Raw genomic sequence first — 12,758 nt, 5'->3', positions numbered from 1 at the left:
CACAATGAAGGAGGACTGAGTCAAGGAGAGAGAGGGGGCAGTAGTGCAAGTAAGCGTCAGAAGGGGGCAAAAGCTAAATCCCCAGACCCAGCCACCAGTAGCAGTGGGTGGGGAGCCCTTTACAGGCTGTGACTGTGAAAAGCAGCCACAGCACCTTCCCTCACTCATTCCCCCTCTACAGGGGACCCGTAGGCAGGTGAATTTAGCTTAGGGCTGTGCTTTGGTGAGCAACAGTGTTGAAACAGTGAGCATTTTTACTCCCAACAAATGTGGTTTTGTGTGAGTATGCACAATGTCTGCATGGCATGGCAATGTCTGTAACCAATACATTTGTTTGTCTTCTCCAGACGCCCTGTGTCAGAGGGCTGTGTGTGGGGTGGTGTCTCTGATTTGTGCAGCACAATATATGACCCTCTGTAAATTATCAGTTAAGTCATGTTTGCATAAAGTGTGGTCACACCATCCCTCCTGAAATTTCACTTCTCTGTGGAATGACTGCTGGTAAAAATTTCATACCTGGTTTTTTTTTTTTCCACAACTTAATTTTTTTCTAGTGCTGGGAAAATTTTTTCACAATTAATATTAATAAAAAATGTTTACTGTGTTTAAACTTCAAAAATATTTTCATAAATAAAAATAACTGGATAGTGGGTCAAAAAGATTACTTTTTGCACTTTTTTTGTTGGGCTTTATTTCCCTGTTTAAATTCACAATCAATGAAATGTGGTCAAAAAAATCCAAGTTTGAAAAATGTTGACCTGCTCTATTTGAATCCTGCTAGCACCTTAGTTCTGGCTACTGGCCACAGATAACCAGACAGACTCTTCAGAGCATGGATTGTAAGGCCCTAACCCTGTCAACACTTATGCATATGCTTTACTTTATTGCCATGAGCAGTCCCATTAAAATGAAACACCTGTGTAAGTATTTGCAGGATTGGGGGCTAAGACAAGAAGCAATATAAATGTGGTGGAAAGAGAGATGCAATCATAGTATGCACATTTAACATATTTAACATATTTAAATGCTCCAGCTATATCCAAGTGCCCTATCACCTATCTTATTAATGGATAACTTTTTGTTGTAGGCATTATGGAGGAATGAACTGATTTTGCAGTTCACCTGGGAGGCAGAGTGTTCCATGGAAGCAAGGTACAAGTAGTAAAGGAAGGGAAGTGCCATAAAAATGGCCTCTGAAGAGCAGTAGGCAGTAACATGGTAGGTGTGGTAAGGACTGACACAGGACAGATGGGATTTGCTCAGCCACTGGGTGCATGCTCTGGAAATGTCAGAAATGGCTGAGGTCACCTTCTGTTTGGTGACACAGCCAGCTATCTTACAAGGGAAAGTGAATGTGATTCTGTGGAACCTGGAGGGAGGAAGTTCATTGTCTGTGGGAATTCTGAGGAAGAATTTAAGGTTGAAGTAAGTTCCCAAGGCAGTTGTGTGGCTGTTTGGCTAAAGTGATGAGGCGTGTACGCTGAAGCAAACCCAATGGCATGTTTTAGGACATGTGCTTGATAGAGGATGAGGGAAGAGCCAGAGGACTCCTAGAGCCAAGCTATAGGGCTGTATTAGAGCTGATGATGTTTCTAGTTATAAAGAAGGCAAATTTATACCTAACCTATCCTCAAAAGGCCAAACTACTTATGTGATTCTTAAAGCCCTAAGGATGTGGGCCAAGACACCGGAGGAGGGATGGTGCAGTGGTTAGAGTGCTAGCCAGAGACCAGGTTCAAGACCCTCCTCTGCCACAGCCTTCCTGTGTAACCTCAGACTCTGTGGCTCTGTTCTCCACCTGTGAAGTGGAGATAATACATCCCTACCTCACAGGTGCATTGGGAGTGGTGCAGATACAATGGGCACCTGAGGATTTAAACAATCTCTTAAGCAGGCTTCTATTGACCATAGCCCCATTACTGGCATTTGATGGTGTTTCCAGGCCTACAGTCATTTCAGCAGATGCCAACAGCTACACCCTTGGTGAGTTGCTACTCCAGTGGCACAGATATGGCTGGCAGCTTATAGCCTATTCTAGGTCCCTTTGTCCCCCAAACAGAATGTTTGTCTCTGTAGGGGTGTGCAAGAGTTTAATATTCTACTTGTACAGTCTTAATCATTTCAAGTTGCCCACAACCACAAGCTGCTCTTGCTATTAATAACTAGAAAAGACCTGGCCACTGCCAGACCCACCACCAAAGACAGAACTGATTAAAATAGCCATTACTGTTGGCATACACCCGCAATAGTGTGCAATAGACATTGTTGGCCAAGTTACTTGCCACGGTCCCACACCTAGCTCATGAAATCTATGCTCTGAAGCTGAAGATCTGATTAAGTATGGTGATATTTCTCCAACAGTCCTTGAAGGATACATGAAGGATACCAGGGCTTTAGATAACGCTGGGATTGAGCCCGAATGGCAGTATTGTGGCCCAGCACAGGGAAGAGCCTAAAATTTAAGATAGAATTACGTGAGTCTTGCAGAATGACCAGGAAGAAATCACAGAGAACGTCACATCTTCCATGTACGTGTTCCAGACACTACATATGCCTTTGGGAAAGAATAGCACCAGAGCTGTGTGAAAGGGACGCACCTACGTGGAGTGACAATTTTTTTACATCTGTAGACATTCTAACTAGATCTACAACTCTCCAGGTCAGAACATCTTGTCTCATATGGCATTCTGGAAAGAGAGAGTTCCTGATAATGGACCACAGTTTGCCAGCTCTGAATTCCATGCTTTTGGGAAACAGTGTTACTTCATGCATATTCCAGCCCCCATCACCATGAGGGAATGAACTGACTGGTGGAGAGAGCAGCACAACTAGCTAAGAGCATACAAAAAGTCCCTGTGTTAGCTCCGCTGAGTGAGAGGGCATGGCAGCTGATGATAGGTCAATTGGCTCACATTCTGAGCCAATGTGAAAAAGTAAATCATCATCCTAAATGGCCTTGCTTAAAGTGTGCAAGGCTGAGAGGTGCCAGATCTATGAAGTTTCAGGCTGTCTTCCTCAGCTGCTGGCATGTAGCTCAAAACGTACCGACATTTAAAAGAAAGACACTTAGTCTTGTTAAGACTGGATAAGGCAAAACATTGGCCACCACCCATTGCCACTGGATGTAGCTGTGCTCCATTCCTTGGCCCCATGTGAGTCCACCTGACAGAGACCAACTAAGGTCCTCACTAGAGCTGGCCAGGATTCTTAGATGACATGTTTTACTGTCGGAAAATACCAATTTATCAGGAAGATTTCTCAGCTCCATGGTGGAATTTTTGGTGTATGAAGATGGCAAACACTGTCTAGCTTAATGGCACTCCTTTGGGATGTGTGATACCCAGGTTCAAGTCCTGCTCTGACACCACCAGAGCAGTGACTTGAACTTGGCTCTTCTACATCTCTGGTGAGTGCGCTTACGAGAGGGCTATTCTGGGGTGGCTCACTGATGCTCCCTGAAAAAATTCAAAAGCTCTTGACTTTATCCAAGTGTAAAAGGAAACAAAATGACAACACCCTCAAAATTTTTCATCTCTAGAATTCCTGTTTTCCCATCAGCCCGAGTCCTCACTACAGAAGGACCAGGCAGCATCCGCAGCAGGTTCCAAACCCAGCTTGTTTGTGAACCTACTTGCATCACGGCCAGGGTGGAGGGAGGTAGTCCTGCAGAGGAGAGTCCTAACCATACTGAACATGAGTCTCCACTTGTTTGGATTTGATAATCGCTGTTAGTCAACTGGACAAAATCCTCCTCAAGGCTAAATTGTGACTGGATTTTGACCTAGAATTAGTTAAACATTAATTATTGTTATAGATTGCTTATGGGAAAAAAGGTGGGGGGAAAGACATGAAGTTGTGGTTACTGCATCTTTACATTGGTAGCAGAAAGGTAGAAGCAGCAGATGGACAAAGCTTGTAGGCATAAGTTCTACAGTGAAGCAGAGTCACTTTATTAGAATAGAGGAAACAAGCATTTTTGCTGAAGTTCCTTGTTCAGTGTTAGAAGAAAGAGACTGTGTCACTGTCGCATGGCAGTAATAAGTGTGGTAAAGCAGGTGTGCTGGATCTGCTAAGCAGGGGACTACAACTCCCATCAGTTCCCTCCCCACGGCACATCCTTTCTGCTGGCTAGGTAATGAGAAAGGTCCTGAAAGTGGCTGGGCTTAGTTGAGAAGCAGCAGCTGGCCTGTGTGGCGAGCCAGGAGCACCAAAGAAGCTGAACACAAAGTGGAATCCCCAGGAACGGTGCGTGGAACAAGGCTGTGTGTGCTAGGTGTTACAACTGGGAGCAGGTATGGGTGAGGCTTATCGGGGAGCAGCAATGGCTGAGCAGGGAGCCAGTGCAGAGGGGTCCCAGTGAAACACTAACTGAGCCTGGCCTGGAAACCTACAAGCTCTTACTTGCTGGAAAAGAGACTGGACTGTTTTGGAAGTTTGCCTGAAAAGGGTTGTGCCTAATTCTGCTTTCAGTTAGTACAGAATAAATCAAGAGTAATTCCACTGAATTGAATGGCATTATAGTAGCGTGGACTTGCCTTGAAGTCAGAACCCTGCCAACAGGGCCAAATTCAGCTTGAGTGTAAACAGTAGTGAAAAGTTATGTCAAGGGTCAGAGAGGAGTAATAGCATCACACGTTCAATGGGCATGCAGAATTGGTACCCCTGCACGTAGGTAAATCTTGATCAGTCACATGATGTAACGCCAACATGACACCAGGGGAGGAACTGCTTCAGTTATTTCCATCAGAATGGAAATTACAGCATGACCCAGACGATGCAGTAGGAGGGGCTTTATCTTTTGCTGTCCATTGCTCTTCCTGCTATACTCAACGCTCGCTCCCTTGGCATGTATGTTACCCGTTTTGCACAACCACCGAATACCAAATCAGTGGACGCGACACAGCTTTACCACTTTCATCCACTTGGCACTGGGTGTTCCATGTTTATTCTTCTCTCCAGGACTGTGGCATACGTAGGCTGTGGTTATTAACACTGCTTTCTACGTACTGCTGCACCGTGATGTTTTTAAAAGGAGTCTGCCTGGCTGCAGAGCAACTGGTACCTGCTGATAGTGGGAGGGGGGAAGAGTAAGGGAAGAGGACTTCAGCAGTGTTACTGAGCATGCTCAGTCTGTGTGAGCACGCTCAGTACAAACCAAGCAGCAAATGGCGGGGGGGGGGGGGGAGGGCACATGATCCTGCATGCCCCGCCCCCCCATGTATCACATCTGCCTGGCTGATTTATGAGGCAAAGTTGATACAGCATGTTAGAGGCGAGAGAGCCACATGTTCACACTGAGATCTCTCCTGGAGACAGCTTTGCAATTTTCCTTATTCCAACATATGAAAATCAAACTTGTTTTGTGGCAAAATGTAAACATTTCCCGGTTTTGCTCAGATGTACTCCATCCAAGTCAACTTTTTGTTCTGTCAGCCGGAAAGGCTAACTGGTCTTGGTGTTGCATAATATCTCTTCACCTAGATCAGTGTTTCCCAAACTTGGGACACCGCTTGTTCAGGGAAAGTCCCTGGCGGGCCGGGCTGGTTTGTTTACCTGCCGCGCCCGCAGGTTCGGCCGATCACGGCTCCCACTGGCCGCGGCTCACCACTCCAGGCCAATGGGGGCTGTGGGAAGGGCGGCCAGCACGTCCCTTGGCCCGCGCCGCTTCCCACAGCCCCCATTGGCCTGGGGCGGTGAACCGCGGCCAGTGGGAGCCGTGATCGGCCAGTGGGAGCTGCACTCAGCTGAACCTGCAGACGTGGCAGGTAAACAAACTGGCCCGGCCCGCTGGGGCTTTCCCTGAACAAGTGGCGTCCCAAGTTTGGGAAATACTGACCTAGATAAAGCAGAGGGGTCTGATATATGTAGTTAAGCTGCAATTGTGGTGGACACATCTGTGCATTAGACTTAAAGAGTCTATGCCTGGAGGTTAGCCAAGCTAAAATCCAGTTCCCGTTGCTATATTAGCTCTGCAGGGCTAACAAGGAGTAAAAACCGATTCCAGTCATTAACAGAGTCAGGAGAGGAGATGCTGACTACACACAGGAAGTACATCTGGCGTGTAAGAAGCAGTCAATTTTATGTAAATTCTTCTGACTCTAATTCCCCTTGAACTCAGTATTATAGGGGAAAGTCACTTTGCTTGGGGCAGGTTAGTGCTGAGCAATCTCCAAGAGGCTATAGGCTCTATAGGAGTCTTTCTATAGGCTCCAGTGGGCTCTCGATCAGGCCCACGTAGAGAAGAATGTATGGACTGGTGGAGAGAAGAACTGCACAGCGAAGGTTAAATGAACATTACAATTGCAAGGGTGGTGGTTAATAATGGGAGAGAATGGAGGGGGGGGGGGTACATGCTGCCTGGCACAGCCCTCTTCTTACCCCAGCGTGTTCTGGTTGGTGCACAGATGCAGTGGTGCCAAGCCTTCCTCGCTCAGGAGATTGGGGTTGGCTCTGTGCTCCAGCAGCAGCTCCGTGCAGTCCGTGTGGCCTCCCTCGCAGGCCTCATGCAGAGCACTCTGGCCTCCTGGAGCCATGTTGGGGTCTGCCCGCCAGAAGAGCAGGTGACGCACACAGGCAGTGTGTCCATTTCTGGCAGTGATGCACAGTGGGGTGGTCAGTTCCCTCTTGTATTCCAGGGACCACAGGCCTGTAGGGCAGAGTGAGAGAGAGACAGAGAGAGAGAGATGTGAGAAGGATGGACTTGTGATTAGGGCACAGGATAGGGACTCCTGAGATCCAAGCTCTTCCACAGGCTTCCTGTGTGACCTTGGGCAAGTCTCTTAATTTTTAAGTGCCTCAGTTTCTGATCCTCAAAGTGGTAGCCATGCTTCCCTTCCTCCCAGGGGTGAGGATAACTTCATTAGCAGCTGCCCAGCTTTGATCATTACAGTGCCAGAGGGAAGCCAATAAATGACTGGGGTGAGTGGCAGACACAGATGTCAGAGACTTTGCCCTTTTACACCAGACAGACAAGGTGGTTGAGGTGATATCTTTTATGGACCAACTTCTGTTGGTAAGAGAGACAAGCTTTCGAGCCACACAGAGCTCTTCTTCAGGTCTGGGAAAGATATTCTGAGTGTCACAGCTAAACACAAGATTGAACAGATAGAATATGTGCGGCTAACTGCTTGTGCTATGCTAAGGGCCCATTCAAGGTGAAGTGGTCTGTTATTTTATACAAGACATACAGTAAATGTTATACTTTTCAGCTGCACAAACTAAGGCCCTGTCTACACTACAAAGTTATGTCAACCTAACTTACGTCGACATACAGCCCCGGCAGTTATAAAATAGCTTGTGCGTGCACACTTAGCTCCTGGTGTCGGTGGTGGGCAGCCTCACCAGGAGCACTTGTATCAAGAGTATTGTCAGTGTGGGGCATTGTGGGATGGCTTCTGAAAGGCAGTAAAAGTCGACGTACGCAACGCAGTGTCTACAATGCTGCTGCGTCGACCTGTGTACATTGACCGTGACTCTACGCCGCTCGGGGAGGTGGTGAAACTAAATCAGCATAGACAGGCAAATGACATTGATGGGAGCCAAATTTAAGTGAAGCCACTTCCACAGCGATGTAAGGCAGCTCATGTCGACCTAACTATGTAGTGTAGACCAGGTCTGAGAGAGGAGCAATTAAAATACAAAGCCAAACAAAGAGACTTGGCACCTGCGGGCCCCCTCCCCTGCCTGGCACACGGTGCACAGGAAAAGGAATTTGAGAAAGTTCTGAGCTGCAGAAAATGCCTGAGTGTTTGCAGCTCTTTAATGCACATTGCTCTCGAAAAGGATTACTGGCTCTGCATTCAACACAATTCTGGTCTCTTTCTTTCCCCCTTTTTAGTTCTCTGTGTGTGCAGCTGGTGCCCTTTTGCTGAATAAAACAGGGCAGTGCATGTACATTTTTTCACTCTCTGAAAACTTTGGGGCTTTCAAAAGGCCCGTTTAAGGTTGTTAGCCACTCTGAGCAGTGGTGGCTATAGGGGAAAAGAAAATTCCCCAGTGAATGCACATCAATGGGCAGGATTTCACATGGTAGGAATACCGTCTTATAATGATGGAAGAATCAATATCATGTCTGTAATGAGCCGCAAAGGGTACCTTATTCAGAGACTTAACTTCTTCCCCTGAGCCCACGCTGAGAAGTTTTAAAAGACAGCTTATTAATTACCCACCTGCATCTAATACAGATTTGTAACCTGTTGAGGGCTGTGCCTGACCCCTGGGTGTGCAGTTTACTGTTCATCCAGGGGAAAGCCTGTGTTAGCTGGACTCATAGTGGGCCTGAAGTAACAGAGCCAAAACTGGAATTTGATACGACAGTGACCCTGGACATAGCAACTGCCCTGGCAAGGATAGAGTTTGGATTTGCAAAGAACTATGTGCGTGCATTCCATTCAAGAGGCTGGCTTCTCTGCTTCGTAGCTCCTGTGTGAAGCTAGCCATCAGAAATGTGCTGGTTGCTCAGTTCCACTGCCCCCTGCGTGCTTTATGTACACACAATCCCCTAAAGCCAATATGCCATGACACATAGCAGGTCAAACCCTGCAGGCTGCCTTCTGTAGATCAAGAGCTACATTAGTTTGGGAGCCGGTACACCCTTTCTCTAGGTACTCCAATAGCTCTATAATACCCAAGTCGTGCCACCAAAACATACATAAATAGATTTCCCCAGCATGCTGGTGAAGCATTGGCATGGGAAGTATTGTCCCCTCTTTAGATATGGGCAACTGAGGCAGAGAGATGAAGTGTGGAGTGATGAAGTTCCAGGTCTCACAGGGAGTCTGGGGCATCGTTGAGGTTGCCCAAGTCCCAGGCTAGTGCTTTCCTCTAGTGGTGTAGTGCCACATAACCAGACTTCCTCCCGATGCACAGGTAGAAATCCTGCAAATTATTTAATCCCCTTCCCTTCAGTGGTAGCCTCAGGATATTAAAATCCAGGAGTCAATGATGCATGCACGTATGGTGTATCTCCTCTCCCAAACCCTTCCATTGCAGGAAGGATGGAGGCTATCGTTTCAGACCAAAGTTTTGGATGGGAAGATTTTGTGATTGCTTTGACTGCCTATTTTGGGACTGCTTTTGTCCCAGCTTTTCCCATCCCTTGAACCAAAGGAGGTGCTGGGTAAGCGCTATGAAATGTTACCGATCCCATTCAGTATAGACACAGTGACACATTAAACGCAGGAAAGCATTTAAAGAACTGCTTAGACAAATGTCTCCCCTTGAGCCCCTGGGATCGGTTCAAATCTTATTTCTGTCACCACTCCCTGAGCCAGGACATCTAGCACTTCATGGCAACAGCAGAGAGGGAATTCAGATTCGTCTGCTTCAGAGGCCACTTGAGCTAAAGGGGCAAGTACAGGGCCTGTGACCTACAGCTGAGTGGTGACGACACTAGGTGGAGGCATACGTTCATACTAGTCGTGTGTTCGTCTGTCGGTGGTGAGGGCTCAGCCTAAAAGTCAAACTCTCAGTTTCTGCATATTTTAATATGTACAATGTAATCAGAGCAATTAAAAATAAACCTCGTTAAAGCAACTTAGCCCATTCTGACATGAATGACTTTTTTGTCTATTGAGGCCGTTTCAGTGACACTGGTAGGAGCCCTGCTTTTTCAGGCCTTGCCTCAGCAGCCATATGTCTAACTTCAAGCAGGGGAATAGCCCCATAGAGTTCAACCTCGCCTGCTTTAAAGATAGGCACAAGCTGAACTGCACTTTAGCCCTCTGCAGTGTGGCCTAGTGGACAGACTGGAACTTGGGAGACCTGAGTTCTATTCCTGGCCTGCTGGGTGACCTGGGAGTCAGCCTGGGGCGTGATCTCACTGGGTGCGGTGCTTACTGTTGGGTAGAACTGATTGGAAAATGGAATTTCCATCCTGTGGGAAATTGATATTTGTTTGTGTCCTGAACTGGGACAAAAACCTGAAATAACCAAGCTTGTGGCACAGTAAGGAGTTCAGAAAGACTTTGATTTGAAAAGGTTGAAACGCCATGGAGAGGCAGTGGTGCATCATGGGAAATGTAGTCCAGCCAGTGAGATGGGCTCATAGGGGAGAATGGGAGCATAAGAAATCCAGAAGTACAACTCTCATCAGGCCTGTGGCAGCTCAGCACACTGACCTGAAGGAAAACATTTAATTTCAATTTTCTCTAATGGAAAATTCTGTGAAAAGCCCTCTCCTTTCCCGTGGGAGATTTTGTTTTCAGTGAAGCCCCATTTTCTGACCCTCAAGTGTTTTGTTCAATGTTTTTACCCAGCCCTGGCACTGCGAATATAGTTCCATTGCCCATGGTGGTTCTGCCTAGGCATTATGTAGGTGCACAGTGGGAGGGAGGGAGCCGGTGCAGTCCGGGCAGAATGGCATTGTGCGCACTGGTTATTGCAGGCTCTGCTCCCTCACTACTTTCCTAGGGGGTCATAGTGCTAATGAGGGGCTAAGAATAGGCAGAGCCTGGGTGTAAAATGCTGCAGGGATATAGCACACTGCATGCTCCAGGAAAGCTTCCATCTGCCCAGGGCAGGACATCTCCAGCGTGCCCCCTGCTGCAGTGTCGCTCTGCACCCCTTTATCCCTCTGCCCCGAATGCAAAGCTACCTGTGAGCGGCACAAACTGGTCCCATGGGACTATCCTTGGTAATAAGCACTGTGGATACAATGTTCAAACATGCCAAAGTGCCCTATTAAAAACAAGTTAGGCACTTTAGGCTCTTCAATCACTGAACATTTTACCCTAGATCTGTTAGTGCAAATTTGCAGAATCAGGCCCTTCATTTTCCCTGTCTAGAGCACTTGCTAACAGCGAGGCACTGCAAACATTTAGCACAAAGGGTGCATCTGCCGAGCACATTGTACAATCATCTCAAAAGAAATCAGACTCCTCTGTAACATATTAGCAGGCTACTTAAAAACAGAGTGTAATTCATTTAATATAAACACACCACACCTTTCTTTCAATCAGTGTTAGTAAGTGCCTGTTTACTTTTTAAACTGGTCCTTGAAAGCAAGAGTACCTGACAATCCAAAAGAGGCCAGGCTTTTCACTTGCCATTCCAGCTCATTTTTACTGATCTCAAAAATCAGATTGACGTCTTCATAATATTTATCAGTCAGGACCTTAAGGTTTCTCAGGTCTCCCGTGACCAGTGCTGTGTAGTACTTGTCCGCTGGAGCATGAGCCATTAATGGGTGCTCTGATTCCACTTTCCGAAGGATCTGTAGCTTCTCTATAACGGGTCCCGGCAGCTCAACCATTGCAATGCACTGCAACTTATTTTAGTACAAGACCTATCTGTGTGGATAGATGGTCTTTTATAGTTATTTCCATTGTCCTGTTACCATTGTCCAATTATAATCCAGTTAGGGCTCTATTGTTGTTGTATTTATAACTCCAGTGGGGTCAGATGATTATGGTTACTTGATACAGTAAGGGTCATATGGACTTCTGGATACAGCAACAGCAAGCCTGCCTAGTTATATATATACATATATATATATGTATTTAATCACAAGGTGATAGCTAAGGTCAAATGTTCACCGTGCAGCTTTGTGTCAGCACCTCTGTGATTAAACTCCCGTTTTAATTCCAGACAGCAGGTTGGCAGAGAAAGAGACCAGTTTAATCTGGGAAGAAAATTTCCCCATAATAAAAGAAACCACCCACCCCAAGGCCTTTAACGTCTATTTTTCCCTGGCTGAATGAATTTATATCACTTCTGGAGTCTTCTGGAGTCTGTGTAAAAATACATGTTGTAAGTGGTTTATCTGGGAGACTGGTTTTTTTCAGGACTATGATCCATATTTCCAGTGCTATCGACTGTCATATGCTTTTGAGCACAAAAGAGCCATTAGATGCAATTGGGTTTCACATTAAGTGATAATACTGTGCTGCAGAAGCCGTGCTCAAAATAGCATCTTCTGAGTATCTCAAAGCACTTTACAAACATGAATGAATTAAAAACTCACAGCACCTTGCGATCTAAGGATTAATATCCTTGTGCTGTTTATAGCAAAGAGACAGAACCTAATCCTGTTACCATTTAAATTAATGGCAAAACTCCCATAGACTTCAATAGGGTTTCAAGGATGTTTCAGTTCTGCCGCTCTCACTGAAGTCACTGGGAGTTTTACGAGAGCAGGATCAAGCCCTAACTAATATACTCAAGCTCACACAGAATGACTATGCAGAGTCAAGAATCGACGATGGCTCTCATGACTCCCAGTCTGATGGCTTAAGCACAAGAACATTCCTCTCAATTAATAGGTTTCATATAATCTAAAACTTTAAGATCCATGTCCATACCCCTCCCCCCCCCCCCCGGAGTAAATATCCAAAGAAATCTCCTTGAGAAAACACAATGACCTAAAGAAATTGCAACCCAAAGAAGCCAGCAAACAGTGTACAAAAATGGAGGAGTTGTGGCCTTGTGTTGCAATTCTATTACATCTCTCAAACTAAATAGGGTCACTAGTTGGATGGAATATTTGACAGACTATGTAGGTGAGGATGGACGTGATTTTGGCGTTTCTGTAGAGGGTGTTCTTTACAATCTGACAGCTTTCCATTGTTTCCCAGAGTTTGTCACTGTATTGCTTTGTTTTCCTTTTACCTTCTTTCCCACAGACCCATGTGTATCATTGTGCTACCATGTCTGCAGTATAGATGCCACTATAGCCTCTTGTGCCACCTCATCAATGCTACTGCAAAGAATCAGAGGACCATGTAACGAAGCACAAACCCCCTGCTCAAAGCAGGTCCAAT

At 46.2% G+C, this 12,758-nt stretch overlaps 1 protein-coding gene across 1 annotated transcript in view; it reads right to left on the bottom strand.

The window, feature by feature from the left end:
- ASB18 (ankyrin repeat and SOCS box containing 18) overlaps positions 1–11,348 on the bottom strand; it is a 35,038-nt gene extending 23,690 nt beyond the window's left edge. The window contains exons 1-2 of the mRNA XM_007058119.3: positions 11,011–11,348; positions 6,379–6,646 (exon numbers count right to left, since the gene is read on the bottom strand). Coding sequence (XP_007058181.2) covers positions 6,379–6,646; positions 11,011–11,251 — 509 coding nt within the window. The 5' untranslated portion in view covers positions 11,252–11,348. The remainder of the gene's footprint in view (positions 1–6,378; positions 6,647–11,010) is intronic.
- Between the last annotated feature and the right edge of the window lie 1,410 nt (positions 11,349–12,758).

Source organism: Chelonia mydas, chromosome 11, assembly GCF_015237465.2.
Source record: "Chelonia mydas isolate rCheMyd1 chromosome 11, rCheMyd1.pri.v2, whole genome shotgun sequence".
Taxonomy (NCBI): Eukaryota; Metazoa; Chordata; order Testudines; family Cheloniidae; genus Chelonia; species Chelonia mydas.
This window is presented reverse-complemented; position numbering and strand designations above follow the sequence as displayed.